Genomic DNA, 23,336 nt, shown 5'->3' with positions numbered 1-23,336 from the left:
CTCGTCAACGGTCTCTGATTCACTTGTCACCGACCTTTAGCAGGGAAAATTCACAGTCACCAATTAGCCTCTCAATATATCTTTGAGAGATACTGTAGAAGGAAACCAAAGGACACAGGATAAAACCCACACTAACATCTGGAGAATATGCAAATTCTACAGACAGTACTGGAGATCAGACCTGAACTCAAGATTCTGGAGTGTTACTGCCACTTATCATACAACAGGTCAAGTAACTTCCCTTTAAATTTAAATAGGAAGTGGTCAAATGATAATAACAAGAATTGGTGAGCCCAGAAATTAAAACTCACATTGGAATGTGATCTTGGAGAACCAGACTTGTTACCATCCCTATTTCACTGGACTATTAATTTCCTGGTGTAATTCCGGACAATAAGATTTGAATACAAAATAATTTTTGCTTTTAGTTCTAGATTTTAATATGTACACAAACTAATAAATGTATAGTATTAACATTGGATGGTGTGGATTTACAATCAGAAATGAAATTTTGAAAAAGATGGGAGGATTCTCGGAAAAATATCTGCTAAGAATTCTCAGGTGGTGTTGCAGGCAATAGGAGCAAAGATGTCACTCATGGCTACAGATATCATGTGGCACTTACTTCATTGGATGGGGAACACATGTAGTTAAGTCATGAAATTTATTCTGGCAATATGTCACATTGCCGTTCACCAGAAAATACAGTGAAGCCAATGAAATAGAACATAATGTGACATTTTTTATGCATTGTACACATTATTCCTGCAGATTTTCAAATAAAACTACTACACTGTTCAAATTTTAAATTAAACACTTAAATCATTGAGGTGGCATTTGCCCACAACTTAAATCAGAAACATTATTGCAGATAAAAGTTGTGTAGCAAATATTTATATTTGATGTAGGGAGTGCAGAAATGTATTTATTTATTTTCTTTTCAGTATTTTTTCTGTCTATACTTTACACTCCTCTTTTTTTTCTGCACTTCTTCATGCTTACCTGTGTGCTGTGTTTCTTGCTGAATAATGAAAAAATGTAAAAGATGGCCACTGAGATGGGAGTAATTTAGCATGATCTGAGGTTCTGAAAGTATTGTGAAAGTAGTGGACCACATCAATTTTATACAGCTGTCGCTATCATGTTGCAGTTCCACTTCTTTGGCTGTCAATTGTTCGTTCCTCTCTTAGTGAATAAGATCAAGAGCAGTGAGTGATCCTGTGTGAGAAACAGCGTGCACATATATTCAATGAAATTTCAATTGAACAACTGAAGTTGGTTAGACAATTGTGAAACAATGTGGAAAAAATGTTTTAGCAAAATATCCTTTTTTGAGTTCATTAGTTTATTATTGTTATATAATCTGAGATGCTGTGAAAAGCTTTTGTTTGTATGCCATCCAGACAGATTATTTCATACAGAAGCACATCAGAGTACAAAAGGAAACAAAAACCAATGCAGAATCTATTGTCACAGTTACAAAGAAAGTGCACTGCAGGCAGACAAGTACCTTCAGACCATTTCCCATTTTGCTGAGCTCTGGGACTGTGAATGCAGAAAAACGTTCGCTGTCCACCAATGCACATTTTTGAGGTTGTTCATTTCTCAAATGCCATAACATTAGCACAGCTGATAACTCATGCTATATTTTACTGTAGTTAATTGTAAGTTAAGTAAGAGATATATCTTATTGCTGTTCTTATTGTCAATCATTTTCAGGAGAAAGGATTCTGGATTCCTTGCTTACAAAGATCACCTTCCAGTCAGCCAGGTATTAGTTGGCGATACTGGGCGCTCAGGATCCGAAGCTAGACTCACTGTCGGCCCACTACGTTGCCAAGGAGACAGTAAGCAACCTCATTTATTTTGTCATTCTTATTTTTTCTCTATAGACTATGGAAAAACAAACTGACATAAACAATCAAGGATAAGACTCCAAACCTGTGAAAATGAAACTACTTCCTATTTGCTAGTAAAGCATAGAATAAATCATTTTTCATTTTTAACTGAGAAATGATGAAATAATGCTATATAAACATTCTATAAAGAACACTGGGCAGCAATGGGTAACAGCTAAAAAATCTACTCATGCAAATGTTCAATCCCTGGTTTATTTTTAATATAAAAAACCATTTTAACTCAAACAGGTGAGTTTTAAACAAATCTACTAACCAGTCATGATTGGAGGCAGATAATTAAAGCGTGTGGTGGACATTCATAGAGTTTCCTCTTTTTGGAAGAGTACAAATTATATTTATATTGCGCCAAAGAATTTTATGGAAGGAGAGAGAAAATTCAGACACTGCGGAGGAAAATGGAACTAGGATAAAATCAGATGAGTATGGTTTGAGAAGGTTTTTGATGATGGGAAGAATTAAACCTAAGCTGAAGATTTAAAACAGAAATCTAAGAGGAAAGCGTTATTGATTAACGGTCAGGCGTATGTCAAGGTCAAGACAAGCATGGCTGCACACACTTCCTCAGGTAATTTGCATTTATTTAATCTGTGGCACACACAGGGATATGTAAAAAGATGGGTCCTGTAGAAACATTCCCCTTCCCTAATTAGGTATAATAATCACAGCATACAGTACAAGTGTATGCTTCACTCTTCAAACCTCTGCATACACTTGGCCGCGTGAGCACAGGTGCATTATAGCTAAATGTGCCTTTTCAGCCCCAACCCTTTGTATGAGGTGGATCAGCAACTGGTGGAAGGTGATGCAAGATGCCAGGAACTAGGTTGATAAGTGAATGTGGTGTAGCTTGCATTATAGAATCACAGAATAGTTACAACACTGTAAAAGACGGTGCAAGCCATTTTGTTCAAAGTGGCCCTCTACAGAGCAATTCAAATCGATTCCCTACCACTAACAACCCCCAGTCCTTTCTCCATACCCATTACAAACTTCTCTTCACCACTTATCCAAGTCCTTCTTGATATCTCCACCATATATGCAGGCAGTCTGCTCCAGATTCTAACCGTACACCATGCAAAATTGTTTTCCTCATGTCATTCTTGATTTTCTTCCCTTTACCGTTATGTCTGTGGCACTTTTTCTCCGAACTCTTCATCAAATTCCAGCCTCCCATTATTCAGTGTCCGGAACCCTCATCATTTCTTGTTAAGAATCAGAATCAGGTTTGTTATCAATGACATATGTCATGAGATTTGTTGTTTTGCCACAGCAGTAGAGTGCAAGCCAGTAAATATAGGCTGAGTACCCCTAACCAAAAATGCTTGGGGCTGAAAGTGTTTCAGATTTCAGATTTTTATCAGAGTTTGGAATATATAACGAGATAGCATGGAAACACCATCACTTCTGACTCTGAATCTATGTGCTACCTATAAACAGTCTTCGTCCTACACTTGTTCATTGCACATATGTACTTAACAGTAAAAGTTATTACACATGATTAATATAATGAAAATATAATGTGTGCAGGGTAACAAAAGCTGCACAGCAGCACTGGAAGAATAGCTTTCAGTCTCCACCTATGATGCCATGATTTGATTAAAAGGTTACAGTACACTGTATTTATATTTTGCTATTTTTAGGGTTTATGTAAGATATAAAAACAATCAGCATTGGAGACGTGTTCTACAATGTTAGATCCCCATCAGCGATGATATTTGTAAACTCATCAATGAATTTCTCTGTTGCTTCGTGATCGAAGGCTTTATCCTTAAAACTTCTTAAATCTTTAAACATTTAATGCTTTGCCTTTTCTTAAATTTCCGCAACCAGCCTGCTGAATATTCACAATTGCCTTCAATTTTCAGTTCATTGTGATAGATCTTTGCTTGTTTCATGATCAGTATACCGTTAAGTGGCATATGTTCACCGACACTGACAAATCCACCCTTTCAATACATGATTGAGATCTTCATTTTTCACCATGCAATGTTTTTCTATTTTTCATTAACTTCTGTTCATTACATATTTGAGGTCACTTCCAGAATTGTCTGTGATGTGCAGAGACCTGCACATCTCCCAGAATCCTTCTTTGTGGAATTTTCCAATTGTGACATCATGTCAGCATTCAAAAAATATCCAGATTTCAGAGGTTTTCAGATTTTGGTATTTTGGATAAGGGGTACTCCACCTGTATATAGTGCAAAAGACAAATACCAAGGTAGGGTTCATTGGTTCATCTTATAGCGGTGGGAAAGAAGCTGTTCTTGGAATATTTAATCTCAGTCTTCAGGCTCCTGTACCTGCTCCCTGATGGCAAGAATGAGAAGATGGTGTATTCTAGATGTTGAGAGTGTTTGGTGATGGGTGCCACCTTCTTGAGGCACCTGCTCTTGATGTTCTTGACGTTGGGGAGGGTTTGTCAAGGAAGGAAATGGCTGAGTCTACAAACCTCTGCAGTCTCTTGTTCAATACAAAGTTATGAAGCAGACATAGTGCTCTCCACTGCACGTCTATAGAAATTTGAAAGTCTTTTGGTGAAATACCAAGTCTCCTCAAAGTCCCAATGGAGATGCTGTCATGCCTCCTTCATGATGGTTTCAATGTCACAGAATCATCTAGTAGGAAACAGGGCCTTCTGCCCACTGGATCATTGGACCATCAACCTCTCCTTTACACTAAATATTACACTAATCCTATTTTATTCACTCCACATTCCATTACTCCCCCCACCCCCATTTACTACCACTCAGTTATCAATCCCAGAGAGAGCATGCAAACTCTGTTCAGGCTGCACTGAGGTCAGGATCACTAGCTATGCCACTTTGCTACTTCAAATTAAGGAACACCTGCCTACATAATCCATGGCAAGTAAATCAGAAAGGTGTGTTGATACAAAAGGAGGTGGCATTTGAATAGGCTGACTACGAGGAGGATTCTTTCCTCTATAAAAATTTCAACCTATCACAAGTCACACTCAGCAATGGGCATCCCTACTTGGCTGGCATTGCCTCCTCCATGATGTTTAGGGCATACTTGCAGTATTCCAGCATATATCTCATTGGCCTTGGTTGAATAGTGTAAGTGAGCTGTGAAATACAGCTATTAGCCTTGCAATGTTTGGGCCCAGGATAGATCTCTATGAAATTGATGCCCAGGAACTATCAAATCTCACTTTAGCCTTCTCTTCATCAAAGAAAGCAGTCCTAGCCTGTCTAATTTCTTACAACCCACCCTGAAACGTTTTTCAAACCTTTTCTCATTCCTTATCCTGATTTCCTATCATCATTTCTATAATTCAGCCGCAAGGTTTGAACGCAATACTCCTATTGAGGCTGGACCACTGCTTTTCAAGGATTTGGCCCGATTTTTCCTTCTTTTATACTCAAATGCCTCTGTTGAAAAAGCCCCAAAGAGTGATTGTCTTACTTACTGAGCTGTAATCAATAAGAGCAGCTTGACACACGTTTTGCTGTTGTTCAGCTCTTTCCAAAGCAAACTGGAGAGCCAATGACATTGCACCCACTGTAGCAGTTTGCAGCAGCACTTGAATTCCAGTGGGACCTAACCCTCGCTCAGGCAGGAATCAATTCTAGCCTTAACCAACCTCTCAATAACTTCACTACAGGAGATCTGAGTGCAACTGGTCGATAATCGTTGAGGCAGCTCACTCTACTGTTCTTGGGCACTGATGATGATTGTTGCCTTTTTAAAGCAGATGGGAATCTCAGAACCTCAGCCAGATATGGTATACCATTGAGGCCTAGTGCCTTGACTGATCAAAGTGTAAGATATTGCTTAGGATATAGATTTAAAATATTCATTTTGGTATTTATTAAATAATGAATTTGAATAAAATCATTCCATACATAAATAAAAAGAATGAAGTTGACCTATTTTGGATTTAGATTGACGAAAATTTCCTACAGCTGAAATTGATTCTCAGTGGTCTGTGTTAAGCGCACGATGTAGTGAAGTGCAGATGTTATTCTCCACCTCTGAGATTTATCTTCATTCTTACTTCGGTGGAAGTTTAGATGCTGGGTGCAACACAACTTAAAATCAACAGCTGTGCTTAAAGCAAACAAACAAGAACAAGCTTATATCCTTGTTTTTCTTTATATTTAATCCCAAAGAAATGAAAATGACAGTCCAGTTGCAGTTAATAAAAAAAACATCCTTTTTTGATCCAATCTAACACCAGAATAAGCCTCCTAAAAAGTCACTACACAGTTCACATGGACTGCATATTATGTTGGAGCCTACGATGCCGCCAACATTATTTCAGCTATATAGAAAATGCTAATGCAGACCCATGAATGTCACAATTTGAACCTTCAGTTTGATGTATTTTGTGGAGAAGATGTATTTGCATCCAGCTCACCCATGTGTCAATATGCTGCCATTGCCTCTTTGTAAAATACTGAAATGTCAGGAACATTGGCATTTCAGAAGCTAACAATCGAATCACGTATCAGGCAAATAATATTTTCTTTTGCCTTGATACAAACACTTTTACAAATGGGGCAGGAAAATAAAATTTGTTGAAATTATTTTTAATTATTTGGGATCTCATAATTGTAAATGCTTAAATCAGCTGATATTAATAATCTAAAACAATTCTCATTTCTATTAAGCCTGAGATAATTAATCTAGCTTGTTCCATGCAATAATAAATATTTTGCTGCTCCCTGCTCTGTTGCATATTAGCTAATATAGTTTTGTGTCAAGTTAGGGGGATCAATTATCTATGAATATTCTCAATCATTCTCCATGACCCAAGTACATTGTGCATGTAAATGTGTGCATTTATAATTCATTAACATGTTTAATAAACTGGTCTTTAATTAAAAATTGAAAAAAAATAACAAAGAATGAATAAAGTCACTTACATTGCAAAGTCAGAGTAGATTTTTCAGGAAAAACTTAGTCAAAGACTGAAAGAATCTAAGACCCAAGTTTAAAACAAATAGGTTTTCTTTTCTGTGGCAATGACCTTACAGATTAATTTAACTTAGCTTTTTGGATCTCACTTGGGCAATGTTATGGAGAATGAAATCACGCAAGATGTAACAAGATAAATTGACGTAATCCCATCAGTGTCCCACCAATTGAGTTCGGTTAGCATTATCTTCATTCCCAACCCCTATGCCCCCTACCTTCTGTAGCTGCACAAAGCACAAAAACAAAGTTTCATCGAAATTCCAGTTTGTGTTTTAGAAAATGGACAACTGACCACTCAAGAGTATGCTTGTCAGCTGCTGTATGTCATTCACATCTTGGTCATATATCAAATTGCAGCTACCAATTCTGCTTCATAACTATGTGTGATCAAAATTATTAAAGTGTGGTAGTGTCTCTGAATAGTGCATAGGGAGTTGCAAACAACTGAGAAAATTAAATTGATAAGTCATCCTTTGAAGTTAAAATTGAGGAAATGCTGTTTGATTAAGAAGCAATATATTAGAACAGCAAGACAGAAAAAAGCCTGAACCTTTTTCATGTAAACATCATTTAATTATATTACAAAATTCACTTGTTCACCATAAGTAGAGGCTCAGAAATTCACTCAGAGTATCTGTTTCTTTTGTTTTACTCAATTGAGCAGAAATGTAAAATTCAACAATCAAACACAATTCCATATTTGAGAAAATCTGCTGATGCTGGAAAACCAAAGAGACACACAAAAATGCTGGATGAACTCAGCAGGCCAGGCAGCATCAATGGAAAAGAGTAAACAATTGACATTTCTGGCTGGGACCCTTCATCAGGACTGAATGAAGAGTCTCACCCTGAAACATCAACTCTTTACTCTTTACTTTAAACATCAACTGTTTACTCTTTTCCATTGATGCTGTCTGGCCTGCTGAGTTCATCCAGTATTTTGTGTGTGTAATCAAACACAACTCACAACACGCTGGAGGAACTCAGCAGGTCGGGCAGCATCCATGGAAACGAACTGTCAATGTTTCGAGCTGAGACCCTTCGTCAGGACTTAAGAGGGAGGGAGCAGGGGCCCTATAAAGAAGCTGGGAGGGAGAGTGGGAAGGAGAAGGCTGGTAAGTTCCAGGTGAAAAACCAGTAAGGGGAAAGATCAAGGGGTGGGGGAGGGGAAGCAGGGAGGGGATAGGCAGGAAAGGTGAAGAAAGAATAGGGGAAAACACAGAAGGAGGCGGAAGCATGAGGAAGGTGATAGGCAGCTGGGGGAGGGGGCAGAGTGAAACTGGGATGGGGGAAGGGAGCGGAATGGAATTACCGGAAGTTGGAGAATTTCAATGTTCATGCCCAGGGGCTGGAGACTACCTAGACGGTATATGAGATGTTGCTCCTTCAACCTGACTTTGGCCTCATCATGGCAGTAGAGGAGGCCATGTATGGACATATCCGAATGGGAATGTGAAGCAGAGTTGAAGTGGGTGGCAACTGGGAGATCCTGTCTGTTGTGGCTGAGGTGCTCGACGAAGCGATCCCCCAGTCTGCGGTGGGTCTCACTGAAGTAGAGGAGGCCGCATCGGGAGCACCGAATGCAATAGATGACCCCAACAGACTCATAAGTGAAGTGTTGCCTCACCTGGGAGGACTGTTTGGGGCCCTAAATGGTGGCAGGAGAGGAGGTGTAGGGACAGGTGTAGCACTTACACTTGCATGGATAAGTGCCGGGTGGGAGATCCGTGGGGAGGGCTGTGTGGACCAGGAGGTCACGGAGGGAACGATCCCTGCGGAAAGCGGAGAGGTGTAGAGAGGGAAAGATGTGCTCAGTGGTGGAGTCTTGTGAAGGTGGTGGAAGTTGCAGAGGATAATGTGCTGGATCCGGAGGCTGGTGGGGTGGTAGGTGAGGACAAGGGGATCTCTGTCCCTGTTGTGGTGGCGGGAGGATGGGGTGAGAGCGGAAGTGCGGGAAATGGAGGAGATGCAGATGAGGGCATCATTGATGACAGTAGAAGGGAAATCACGATCCTTACAGAAAGAGGACATTTGAGATGTCCTGGAATGGAAAGCTTCATCCTGGGAGCAGATGCGGCAGAGACGGAGGATCTGGGAATAGGGAATAGCATTTCTGCATGTGGCAGGGTGGGAAGAGATATAGTCGAGGTAGTTATGAGAGTCAGTGGGCTTACAGAAGACGTCAGTGGACAGTCTGTCTCCAGAGATGGAGACCGAGAGATTGAGAAAGGGGAGAGAAGTGTCCGAGATGGACCAAGTGAATTTGAGGGCTGAGTGGAAGTTAGAAGCAAAGTTGATGAAATTGACGAGCTCAGCATGGGTGCAAGAAGCAGCACCAATGTAGTCATCAATGTAGTGAAGGAAAAGTTGGGGTTTTGGAGCATAGACTGTTCCAACGAAGAGGCAGGCCTAGCTGGGGCCCATGTGATTGCCTGTAGCTACAGCATCTGAAGAGTACTTTGTGTTAAACAATCACAACTACTACTTACAATGGGAATTTGATTTACATGCTCTGTGTGTGTAGCATGTCTAGACACAAAGGCTGCTGTAGGCATAGCTGGTTTGTCAGTCAGATTGTAACACACATTTAACGTCACTGATGCACGAATGAGGTGCCACTGCATAAGCAGGAAGCAGTATCAGCATCAGGCAGGAAAAGCAAATCTTTGAGGATCTGCCACAATGAGTGTTTGAGAGTCTACCATGGAAGATAAAGATGGCATCATAGGGTTGATAATCAAAATCTTTATTTTCCTTTGGTAGGATTATCAGAAATAAGACGATACAGGTTTAAGTTGGAAGGAAGGAAATTTTAAAGGAATCTACTGTAACAGGTACATTTTTTATGGAAAGAATGCTTGATGTCAGGAATGCACTGCCAGAGGAGGTAGAGGGATTGATTACAATTACTACATTTAAGAGGTATTTAGACAGATATTTAAATAGGCAAATAGAGATAAATGGGAATAGTGTAGGTGAACATGACGGCTGAAGGATCTGTTGCTGTGCTGAATAACCCTATGACTTTATTTTTCCCTTATACATTGATACACTATTCTGCAGGCAGAGCTTTCTATGTTCTGAAGTGAGGGTATTCCACTGTTTCCTTGCGCGGGTCTACCTTTGGCCCCACTTTATGTAATCATGCACAGGAAAGCAGGGTGCTTTATCCTTTTGTTGTGCCAGCTCTCCCAAAGTTGTGTCAGCTGATTCAACCACATTGCATTCAGCAGCAATTGTCATTGAGAACTGAAACCATCATGACCAATCACACTGAAGCTTGTGCTTCTTGAACAAACCTTGGAAATGGCACATGAACGAAATACACATACACACTCATGCTGGTCACTGTGAGTTTCTCATTGCACATGAAACTTACATTCCCATGATCCTCAGAAGAAACTAATACAGTTCAACTGGTCACTCCCGTTTTTGTTTTGCTATCCACAAAACAATTTCCAGTCCAATAATGTTACAACCATTTTGGAAATTAGTATGATATGCAGCAGCGCAAAACATCATATAAACAGAAATAGAAAGTAAAAACATGGTTGGAAGGAGTGTCCAATCTGACAAGCCAGAAGCCATTGCATCCCCATGAGCTATGCTTGAGCATTGTATGTCGAACCTCCTTGGAAATCTAGGGATTGGATATTAATCTACTGGGTACTGGGACACAACCACTGTGTCTCACAGCTCGCACTCTTTTCCATGATGTTGCCTTCCTCTGTTCACACAGAATGCTGCCAAACACTTACAGATTCTCAGCATCAGAATCAGTTTCAGAGTTGGCATTAGTTGTCACTGGCATTAATTGTTTTATGGTAGCACTATAATGTGGGCATATCAAATTACTAAAAGGTAAAACTTAAACATAAATAATGAAAAAGTGGAATACTGAGGTAGTGTTCATGGGTTCATGGTCCATTCAAAAATCTGATAGCAGAGGGGGAGGAGTTATTCCTGAAAAGTTGAGTGTGGGTCTTCAGGCTCCTGTACTCCTCACTGATTGTAGCAATGAGAAGAGGGCATGTTCCAGATGGTGATTGTCCTTAATGACTGATGCTGACTCTTTGATGCCAATTTCTTGATGCCAGCTTTTGAAGATGTCCTCACTGGTGGGAAGGCTTGTGCCTGTGATTAAACTGGCTGAATCTACAACCATCTGAAACCTCTTACAATCCTGTAGATTGACACCTCCATAGCAGACAGTGACTCAGCTTGTAGGAATACTCTCAATGGTACATCTTTAGAAATGTTCTGGAGTCTTCGGTGACATTATTCTCCTTATACATGCTTCCCTTAGGAGACATTATTAGAAAGCATAAACTTGATTTCCGCAGTTAGGCAGATTACATAAATTTGCATATCTCAATTGCACTTGAGAATGTTAACACCCTATCTTCTCTGGCTTCTGGTGTGGCTGCAATACACAAATGGATGAGCAGTAGTTTCCTAAAACTAAATGAAGATAAAACTGAAATATTTCTGGTTGGTCCCAAAGCCAAAAGAGATAAACTTCTTGATAAACTTGGGAACTTGGCTCCCCTTGTAATATCAGAAGTAACTAGCCTGGTATTATCCGTGATTCAGATTTGAATTTTAAATCCTACAAAAAGAAATTACCAGAACAGTATTCCTACATCTAAGAATTATTGCAAAGGTATATTTATATTTGTCACATAATGATGCTGAAAAACCTTTATAGCGAATAGACTTATATCACTGCAGTGCACATTGTGTTGTCTTCCAAAGCAATCTATTGACAAATTTCAATTCATTCAGAATGCTGCTGCTAGATTTTTAACTAAAAAGCAAAATGAGGGAGCATATCATTCCTGTATTAGCTACTCTGCATTGGCTTCCTGTATCGTTTAGAATTGATTTTAAAGTTCTCTTACTTGTTTTTAAAGCTCTTAATGGTCTGGGACCAGAGTAGATCAGAGAATTAATTTTGTTTTATAATCCTCCTCAAGCTCTCAGGTCTTCTTCCACCAATCTCTTAAATTTAAACAATCTCCCTTGAAAGACAATTGGCAGGGCAGCTTTTTTGAACTATGCTCCCAGACTGTGGATTTCAATACCTAAAACTGTAAGGGATGCAGACTCAGTTGACAGTTTTTAAATGCCAGCTCTAAACCTTTTTATTTAACCTTGCTTTTAGGTAACACCTTTTTCTCTCTTATTTTCATGTTTATTTTTATTCTTAATTTTTATTTTACTTTCACATTTGCACTTTATCCCATTGTAAAGTACTTTGAACTACATCATCTGTATGAAATGTGCTCCCTAAAAAAGTTATTATTATAATTATTAAACTAAATCTCTTCAAACTCCAAATGAAGTATAGCTGGTGGCATGCCTTTGTCATGATTGCATCAATAAGTTGTTCTATGATAGACACGTTGAAAAGTCGAAGGCCAGGAGCTTGAAGCTACTCACTCTTTCCACTGCTGACCCCCCAATGAAGACTGGTTGTGTTCTCCTGACCTCCCCCTCCTGAAGTCCACAATCAATACTTTGGTCTTGCTGACAATGATTGTCAGGTTATTGTTGTGACACCATTCGATCAGCTGATCTATTTCACTCCTGTACTCCTCCTCGTTGCTATATGTGATTATGCCAACAACAGTTATGTCATCGGCAAATTGATAGATACCATTTGTGCTGTATCTAACCATTCATTCAAGATTGTAGAGAGAGTAGAGCAGTAAGCTAATCATGCATCTGTGAGATGCAGCTGTGTCGATTGTCAGCAAGCACAAGATGTTATCACCCATCCTTACTGACTATGTTCTCCTGATGAGGAATTCAAGAATCCAATTGCAGATGGAAGTAGAGAGACTTGCTTTTGTAGCTTGTTGATTAGTACTGAGGAGAAAATAGTGCTGAACGTTGAGTAGTAATTCGTAAACAGCAGCCTAATGTAGGCATTAATGGGCCAAAGCCCAGTGGAGAGCCAATGAAACTGCATTTTCTGTAGACCTGTTGTGGTGGTAGGAAAATTGCAGTGGGTCCAGGTCCTTTCTCAGGCAGGAGCTAATTCTAGCCATGAACAACCTCTCAAGTACTGCATCATAAATGTGAGTGCAACCAGGCGACAGTCATAGATGTAGATCTAGAGCTAGAGGATGAAGAGATACAGTGTCATGTTGGACTAGATTCATTAACAGAATATAATGTAGGAGATGGGGAAACAGGGAAAAGGAGGACAGTCCTGAGTGCTACCCAAACCGTGTACAGAATGTTGCTCTTCCAACCTAATCCCACAAAATGACAAATTTCACGACATACTGTAGGTCAGTGAAAATAAACCTGATTCTGATTCTGAATTGAAATTGGTAGCCACCAAGAGATCATCCTTATGCAGCGGATTGAGGAAAGATGCTTGACATCAGGCAGCTTGTACTCCTTCTCCTACCCCACCTTCTTATTCTGGCTTCTGCCCTCTTCTTTTTATAGTCCTGCTGAAGGGTCTTAGTCCAAAATGGCCACTGTTTATTCCCCTCTAAATACACCGCCTCACTTGTTGAGTTCCTTGAGCATTTTGTGTGTGTTGCTCAAAATTCCCAAAATCTGCAGAATCTCTTGCATTTATAACAAAACCTAGGAATTTAATTGTTTGTTTGGGGTGAAAGAGCTACAGGCACCTGTGATGTACCAGTAATAGAATTACTATTATGTCAGCACAAATGGATAAAATAAGCAGCATTCATAATACAATTCTTCCAGTAAGAAATTTAACTTACTTTCACCTGCTCTGTTAGTACAGTCAAGGATTGGCCTGTATTCTTCAGGCAGGAGACAAGCAGTGATGTTCACTGCTGACCTCAATGAAAGCTGCATATAGCAATCTGACAATCAAAGAGAACTTGTCCGTTCCTGAGTGAAAATGCTGGCAAGTGCAAACTAAATGGTGCCACACATTGTCCAACATCAACCATTGTAATGTCATGAAACAAGTCAAGCGACTAACCACAGTGCAAAATTCTGACAGATACCAAGTCAGATATGGAAAGGCACAATGTTAAATTAACTTTTTAAGAGTTGATAAAACACATATCAAATGTATTTACTTAAAGACAAAGAAGTTGCATAACTGTAATTAAAGTTGTGAATGCTGTTTAAACTGTGATAGAGCTCATTCAACAAGAAAAATAATTTTGGTACTTTTCACAGTGAGATTAGAATGCAAAGAGTTTTAAATTTCTGCCAATTCACTGCTTTTAGCTGATGATACCAAAGGAGGGACAGGAAATCGCAAACTCCATTTTAATGATGTCTCTGTTTAATTGAGCATATGGATGCTTTAGAATTTACTGTGAAATTTCCTTAACTCATACAATTCTAATAAATAAGTTGAGGGATGGGGAACAAGACATGGATAATGTCTGATGATACCCATCCTGATCTTACATCATAAATTCTGCTCATTTCCTAACTTAGGTGTTGTAGGTTTAGCAATGTACCCTATGAACAATTTATAGTGTTATGAGTCTGTACTGATGTTTTTTCCCTTGTTTGGGATTTTTTTGAAGTTGATAACCAGAACCTAACCCAGTTTTCAAAGAGAGCTGGAGAAGCAGCTCATCAATGCCATTTGAGAGAGAGAGGGGCCTGGCTACTTATTTTAAATGGTTTCTGGACATTGTTATCATGGGTTTTCACCTCTATGTATTCTTTAGCTTTTAAAATGGGATGTAAAATGAAAAAGAGATTGAATATTTTTCCTAAAAAGTAAATTGTAAATAGACTTGCTTTTATCTTTTCTATACATCTAGAGTATTACTAGGAACTTACATTAGTCATGGCTTTGTTTAGTTGCCGTAGTATGTCTAGAAATAAATCTTGTTCAGAGTAGCTGATGTAAAATAGAAATACGTTATCCCATAGAGCAGCAACACACTTCACTGCTCTTCATCATTTGATGTGGATATCAAGAAAAAGAAAAAGTTATAAAGCAGGCAAATAGGACCTTCTAAATAGACTAATTTTAAATATTTTTATTAATTATTATTGAAGATCAACCAAAAATACATTAAAGTAATAAAGTCAACATGTCAATATGTACAATGAGGAATTAAGTTACCAAATAACTGATTAACAATGCTAAACAATATATCAATAATAAGAAGAAAAAATAAAGTGTTAAAACTATTTTTTTGGAAAAAAGGAAGGAAAAAATAACCCCTAATAACCAAATCAAAAAAAAACCCTACTAACAAAAAAAAATGGAAAAAAAGACACCCATTGGGAGCACAACCCCAGAGCTATACGCCATACAAGCTTCCATAATAGAAAAACATCAATCTGCCAATTCAAATCCATTTAGATAAGAATCAGAAGGAGAACATCTTAATTAACTCAAATTAGATGATAGTAGCAGGCAAAAGAACCCCACCTTTCCTCAAAGTCAAATCAAGGATCAAAAAGTTCGACTTCTGATTTTTTCCAAACTAGGACATAGCATTACATGAGAGAACTATTGTATCAAAGTGGGAGCAGAGGCATCTTTCCACTTCGATAAAATAGTCATGGCTTTGTTTAGTTTCCTTTGTATGTCTAGAAATAAATCTTGTTCAGAGTAGCTGATATAAAATAGAAATACGTATCCCATAGAGCAGCAACACACTTCACTGCTCTTCATCATTTGATGTGGATATCAAGAAAAAGAAAAAGTTATAAAGCAGGGAAATAGGACCTTCTCAATAGATTAAGTTAAAATAATTGAGTTAGAAAGAGGAGCTGATCTAATGTTTCAAGTTGAAGATGCTCCTTCAGAACTTCCATAATTTTATTTACCCAAACAAAAGCAGAAATATTTATGCTTTTAAGCTTGACAGTAGACTGTTGCAACTTTTCTACCTGTCCCCATCACCCCACTCCTAACACATTTCTTAATTTGTGTAGTTTATTCACAGTAAGATAAATACCAAATTAATGTTGCGGAAATCAGTGCCAAACCCACTCTTAGAAGTATGATCCAGAGAAGTAAAGAGATGGATGTATAATTCTAGATTTGGAAGAAAAATCTTGATTTCTCAGTGATTTTGTAAAGGTTGCCCTAATTTTGTGATGATGACTGTGCTGTGAGGTCTGACTAAGGAGAATAGATTATATATAGAGTATAAGAGGATAACACCGGTTAGCTGTAATATTAATAATTTAAATCTTGAGGAGACAGCTTTATCCATGTCAAAATTGTTGTAGCATGAATGAAATCATCGGAGAGACAGTCACTGGTAGATGCAAACCTCCAGGTTGAGTCGGTGGTGAAGAAGGCGAATGCAATGTTGGCATTCATTTCTAGAGGAATAGAGCATAGGAGCAGGGATGTGATGTTGAGGCTCTATAAGGTGCTGCTGAGACCTCACTTGGAGTACTGTGGGCAGTTTTGGTCTCCTTATTTAAGAAAGGATGTGCTGATGTTGGAGAGGGTACAGAGAAGATTCACGAGAATGATTCCGGGAGTGAGAGGGTTAATCAGAGAGTGGTGAATCTGTGGAATTCTCTGCCACAGGAAACAGTTGAGGCCAGTTCATTGGCTATATTTAAGAGGGAGTTAGATATGGCCCTTGTGGCTAAAGGGATCGGGGATACGGAGGGAAGGCTGGTACAGGGTTCTGAGTTGGATGATCAGCCATGATCATACTGAATGGCGGTGCAGGCTCGAAGGGCCGAATGGCCTACTCCTGCACCTATTTTCTATGTTTCTATGTTAACATATGAGGAACGTTTTTCCGCTCTTGGACTGTATTCCTTGGAGTTTAGAAGAATGGGGGGGGACCTCATAGAAAAATATCGAATGTTCAAAGGCATGGACAGAGTGGATGTGGCAAAGTTGTTTCCCGTGATGGGGGAGTCTAGTACAGGAGGGCATGACTGAAGGATTGTAGGGCGCCCATTCAGAACAGAGATGTGAAGAAATTTTTTTAGCCAGACGGTGGTGAATCTATGGAATTTGTTGCCACGGGCAGCAGTGGAGGCCAAGTCAATGGGTGTATTTAAGGCAGAAATTGATAGGTATCTGAGTAGCCAGGGCATCAAAGGTTATAGTGAGAAGGCGGGGGAGTGGGACTAAATGGGAGAATGGATCAGGTCATGATAAAATGGCGGAGCAGACTCGATGGGCCGAATTGCCAACCTCTGCTTCTTTGTCATATGGTCTAAATCAGCTTCTTTATTCAACACAACAAGGTACAGCAGGCATCTACGGACTGAAACGCTTTCGGTAGAAAGGTCTGCTAGCTCAGTGTGGGCTCGATATTTATATGCTAAACACAAAGGCAATCACTACTTAAAAAGTTACAGACAATGCATAGACAATGCTTCCTTTTGAAGCTGCCTGCAAACATCACACCATCCTTTCCTTCCAACACCAGCTTGTCTGGGTTGGTATCCACAGTCTTTAGGTTTTACTTGGCATTTTACGTGCTAACATAGAAGACAATTAATATTTATAATCTATATATAATACTGTCTTCAAAACTACAGCATCAGATCAAACTACGGCACCAGAAGCATCTGGTATTCACACCTTTTTAGGAAGCACATTGTCGTGGACTCAATCCACAGTACCTTGTCAAATAGAAGTCTGGTGGCCAAAGTCATTTAAGTGTAAACAAATCATCTTACACAAAAAAACCTCACTCTAACAAAAATCATAAATATTTGTATATTTCCAACATATATCTTTATTTATAACAACACACATAAAAGTTGCTGGTGAATGCAGCAGGCCAGGCAGCATCTTTAGGAAGAGGTACAGTCAACGTTTCGGGCCGAGACCCTTCGTCAGGACTAACTGAAAGAAGAGCTAGTAAGAGATTTGAAAGTGGGAGGGGGAGGGGGAGATCCAAAATGATAGGAGAAGACAGGACGGGGAGGGATGGAGCCAAGAGCTGGATAGTTGTTTGGCAAAAGGGATATGAGAGGATCATGGGACAGGAGGCCTAGGGAGAAAGAAAAGGGGGAGAGAGGGAAAACCCAGAGGATGGGCAAGGGGTACAATTAGAGGGACAGAGGGAGAAAAAGGAGAGAGAGAGTCAATGTTCATGCCATCAGGTTGGAGGCTACCCAGAGGGAATATAAGGTGTTGTTCCTCCAACCTGAGTGTGGCTTCACCTTGACAGTAGAGGAGGCCGTGGATAGACATATCAGAATGGGAATGGGACGTGGAATTAAAATGTGTGGCCACTGGGAGATCCTGCTTTCTCTGGCAGACAGAGCGTAGGTGTTCAGCGAAATGGTCTCCCAGTCTGCGTCGGGTCTCGCCAATATATAGGAGGCCGCATCGGGAGCACCGGACGCAGTATATCACCCCAGCCGACTCACAAGTGAAGTGTCGCCTCAACTGGAAGGACTGTCTGGGGCACGGAACCCCTCTCCCTCACATTCTATCAGCTACTCCTGGGCCCTCAGAGACTCCCTCTTCCTCTCACCCCAACCCTCCCCTCTCCACTGACACCACTAGCCTCCCTCCACCTCCCCCCTCTGATCCCACTTCTCATCCGTGCCGGGTCTACCATTCCCTCCGACCTTCCACTCTCTGAGGCAGAGCGCTCTGTCCTCAGTAAAGGCCTCACCTTTGTCCCCCTTCCCCACCACCTCAGCGAGTTCCACGTTCGCCATAACGCTGAACTCTTCTTCCGCCGGCTCCGTCTTCGAGCCTACTTCTTCGGCAAGGACTCTTTCACCCCCACCGATGACCCCTTCTCCCGTCTTCAACCCTCCTTCTCTTCATGAACACCCCGCTATGATCTTCTGCCTGCTTTGGATCTCTTTATTGCTAACTGCCGATGGGACATCAATCGTCTCAACTTCACCACACCTTGTTCCCATTCCAACCTCACTCTTTCCGAACGCTCTGCTCTCCACTTGCTCTGCACTAATCCTAACCTTACTATAAAACCCGCTGATAAGGGGGGTGCTGTTGTAGTCTAGTGTACTGATCTCTACCTTGCCGAGGCACAGCGGCAACTCATGGATACCTCCTCTTATTTACCCCTTGATCATGACCCCACTAAGGAGCACCAGGCCATTGTCTCCTACACCATCACCGACTTTATCTGCTCAGGGGATCTCCCATCCACTGCTACCAACCTTATAGTTCCCACACCCCGCACTTCCCATTTCTACCTCCTACCCAAGATCCACAAACCTGCATGTCCAGGTAGACCCATTGTCTCAGCTTGCTCCTGCCCCACCGAACTCATTTCTGCATACCTCGGCACTGTTTTATCCCCCCTTGTTCAATCCCTTCCTACCTATATTCATGACACTTCACACATTTTGAAATTTTTCAATGATTTTAAGTTCCCTGGCCCCCACTGCTTTATTTTCACCATGGATGTCCAGTCCCTATATACTTCCATCCCCTACCAGGAAGGTCTCAAAGCTCTCCGCTTCATTTTGGATGCTAGACCTAATCAGTTCCCCTCTACCACCACTCGGCTCCGTCTAGCGGAATTAGTCCTTACTCTTAATAATTTCTCCTTTGGCTCCTCCCACTTCCTCCAAACAAAAGGTGTAGCCATGGGCACCCATATGGGTCCCAGCTATGCCTGCCTTCTTGTTGGCTTTGTGGAACAATCCATGTTCCAAGCCTATACGGGTATCTGTCCCCCACTTTTCCTTCACTGCATCGACGACTGCATTGGTGCTGTTTCCTGTACGCATGCTGAGCTTGTTGACTTCATTAACTTTGCCTCCAACTTTCACCCTGCCCTCAAGTTTACCTGGTCCATTTCTAACACCTCCCTCCCCTTTCTAGATCTTTCTGTCTCTATCTCTGGAGACAGCTTATCTATTGATGTCTACTATAAGCCTACGGACTCTCACAGCTATCTGGACTATTCCTCTTCTCACCCTGTCTCTCGCAAAAATGCCATTCCCTTCTCACAATTCCTCCGTCTCCGCTGCATCTGCTCTCAGGAAGAGGCTTTTCATTCCAGGACGAAGGAGATGTCCTCCTTTTTTAAAGAAAGTAGCTTCCCTTCCTCCACCATCAACTCTGCTGTCAAACGCATCTCTCCCATTTCACGTACATCTGCTCTCACCCCATCCTCCTGCCACCCCACTAGGAATAGGGTTCCCCTTGTCCTCACCAACCACCCCACCAGCCTCCGGGTCCAACATATAATTCTCCGTATCTTCCGCCACCTCCAATGGGATCCCACCACTAAGCGCGTCTTTCCCTCCCCCCCCCCACACTTTCCGCAGGGATCGCTCCCTGCATGACTCCCTTGTCCATTCGTCGCCCCCCCATCCCTCCCCACTGATCTCCCTCCCAGCACTTATCCTTGTGAGCAGAAGAAGTGCTATACATGCCCTTACACTTCCTCCGTCACTACCATTCAGGGCCCCAGACAGTCCTTCCAGGTGAGGCGACACTTCACCTGTGAGTCGGCTGGGGTGATATACTGCATCCGGTGCTCCTGATGTGGCCTTCTATATATTGGCAAGACCCGACGCAGATTAGAGTCCGTTTCACTGAACACCTACCCTCTGTCCGCCAGAGAAAGCAGGATCTCCCAGTGGCCACACATTTTAATTCCACGTCCCATTCCCATTCTGATATGTCTATCCACGGCCTCCTCTACTGTAAAGATGAAGCCACACTCAGGTTGGAGGAACAACACCTTATATTCTATCTGGGTAGCCTCCAACCTGATAGCATGAACATTGACTTCTCTAATGCCCCATCTCCCCCTCGTACCCCATCCGTTATTTATTTATTTATATATGTGTGTTTTCTTTTTCTCCCTCTGTCCCTGTCACTATACTCCTTGCCCATCCTCTGGGCTTCCCACCCCCTCCCCCTTTCTTTCTCTCTAGGCCTCCATCCATGATCCTCTCATATCCCTTTTGTCAATCAACTGACCAGCTCTTGGCTCCATCCCTTCCCGTCCTGTCTTCTCCTATCATTTTGGATCTCCCCCTCCCCCTCCCACCTTCAAATCTCTTACTAGCTATTTTTTCAGTTAATCCTGACAAAGGGTCTCGGCCCGAAACGTCGACTGTACCTCTTCCTAGAGATGCTGCCTGGCCTGCTGCGTTCACCAGCAACTTTTATGTGTGTTGCTTGAAATTCCAGCATCTGCAGATTTCCTCGTGTTTGTGTCTTTATTTATAACTTTTGAGCAAAATTTTAAGTAGTTCAGCTGACGGTGGACTTCTCTATAATGTTTCCACCCTTCTCTACCCCTGCACCACAATTCATCTCTTAATGGACTTTGTTACACCAAACACATTTAACTATAGTTAGGTAAATTACCAGAACTGCAACACAAGAGTTAAGAAATTTATTTTGCATTTTATTGTGGGAATCAATTCAAAGCTCATACATTTGATTTCTAAACAACTGGCTATCATGAAACAATGCAATATTTGTAAATGTTATGAAGCTTGCAGTTGTGAGAATTATTATAAATACATAGGGAAGTTATGTACAGATACATTTTCTGAATTAATAACATCCTTCATAAAACAGCAATTGGTGCTTACAAGGTAATCGATGATTCTATTAAAACATGCTGTTTAATTGCCCATAAAATACAAATGGCATCAAAATCCTTTTCTGGGGAAGAACCTATGAAGAGCCACATGTTAAAACCTGGAGATGTACTCGATATTAATTCATATGTGCATCAGATTGCAGACTGCACCCACTGAGCTATTCATGTTTTACAATAAGTTTACAAACTGTGCATACTGTGTAAACTGTGCCTTCCACATCCTGGCATTTCTGAAAGCAACTAAGACATAAACAGCTAACTGTGCGCACAATAAAAGAGAAAAATAATATTGTGATACAAAGATTATGCTACTGGCTGGCAATCCAGGTCACATGTAGCATTTCAGCCTTTCATAATGCTCAATAACATCTGGGATTGAGCCAAAATGGGGAAAACTTTCCCCAAGAGTCTGACTGAAACAGAATTATGTTTCAGCAAATACTGCATTATTGCCCTCTTCCTCCTGCAATCAGCACTTATTTTTGTGACTACTTCCGAATGAACTCCTATCCCAATTTATTTATGCCTTTTTTTTTGTTTTCAAATCTCCATACCTTTGACCCTTTATTTGCCCCATCATTTTTTCAACCACTGATCTGCTCAACTATATCCTTGCTTCCGCTTTTGATTATCTGGATCCAGTGTTGTGTGATCCCTTGTCCTTTTTCCCTAGAATGATCCTCATCTCTGCTCTTTTGTGTCAATCACAGCCTTGAACAGCTAAGGTAGACATCTTGTCTGGTCATTCAATGTCAGTAACAGCTGAGCCACATTCAGCAATTTCGAGATCGGCTCTCAAGTGCCAAAACTGATCCTTTTTCAGGATCATCCAATATATCATCTTTCCTCTCAACTGCAACTGTTTCTTTGGCAAACTTTTGTCTGCATTGTCCCCTTACCATCATTTTATCATAGCATGTCTCCTGTCTGAAAATCAGCTAACCGCCAATGTTTTGGTACTAATTAATTGCACAGAAATTCAGCTGCTGGGTATATCATGTAGTTGTGATAATATGTTGTACTCTGTTTTACACCAATTTCGGTCTGTTTTGGGATGTGTACGATGCAGAATCAAATATCGCTGTGATGATTGTACGTTCTAGTATTAATTGTTTGGCGACGATAAAGTATAAAGTATATCTGAAGTATATGCTCTGCCATTACCCTAGCAATAAGGGATGAATTTCCAAGCAAAAATATAATTCTTCTATGCAGCAATCTGTAATCTCTGTCTTCCTGCCCAGATCCCTTACAATCAATCATATTCATGAAAGACGACAAAACTCTTTTTTTGCCTTTATTCCAACGTCAATTTCTTCTGCCTTACAAACTCACATTAACTCCTTACCAAAATTACTGCTCTCTGTTCTGATATTTCAAGATTTCTCTCAATTCAAATCTTAAGATGTGAGATTCATATTTCCAAGTAGCTTATTTTCAGTGTCGTAATGATTAATTCACAGTATGGCTTTGTTAAAAGGTGTTTTCCAAATTTTCCTGTTAGTAATGAGTTTGGTTTCCATCTACTGCAAAAAAGTGCAACTTTACTCTAGTTAATGCATGTCAAGGGTGAGACAGACTCCAAGATGCTCCTTCAGCAAAGCTAATGGTAGTTCAGACTACAACCTTCGAACTTCTCTATGCTTTGCCTGAACTTGCTATATACTCTGTGTACATGAATAGTAATAAACACGATTAGTCTCCCCTTTATTTTGCAACAGTGTTTATGGGAGCTGTGTTTTTTTTTAACCTAAATGTGCTACTCCAGCTTGTACTTTTCTAAGATCAAGCATCAAACTTTTCTAAGAACTTGTTGCTGATGTGAGGTTAAGATGATTTTGCCCAAGAATATCTAGGAATGGCCTCCTTCAGGACAATATGGTCCAAGAGCCTCCATAAGGAACGTTTTACAAAAACAAATCCCATCCTCTGCACATCAGAGCTGGAAACCTGATTAGAG

At 40.6% G+C, this 23,336-nt stretch overlaps 1 protein-coding gene across 2 annotated transcripts in view; it reads left to right on the top strand.

The window, feature by feature from the left end:
• Positions 1 to 23,336, top strand: part of cntnap2a (contactin associated protein 2a) — a 1,898,214-nt gene that overhangs the window by 1,492,331 nt on the left and 382,547 nt on the right. For both annotated transcript variants that reach the window (XM_063044005.1, XM_063044006.1), the window contains exon 15: positions 1,720 to 1,847. In XM_063044005.1, the coding sequence (XP_062900075.1) occupies positions 1,720 to 1,847 (128 nt within the window). The remainder of the gene's footprint in view (positions 1 to 1,719; positions 1,848 to 23,336) is intronic.

Source organism: Mobula hypostoma, chromosome 3 (genome assembly GCF_963921235.1).
Source record: "Mobula hypostoma chromosome 3, sMobHyp1.1, whole genome shotgun sequence".
Lineage (NCBI taxonomy): Eukaryota > Metazoa > Chordata > Chondrichthyes > Myliobatiformes > Myliobatidae > Mobula > Mobula hypostoma.
This window is presented reverse-complemented; position numbering and strand designations above follow the sequence as displayed.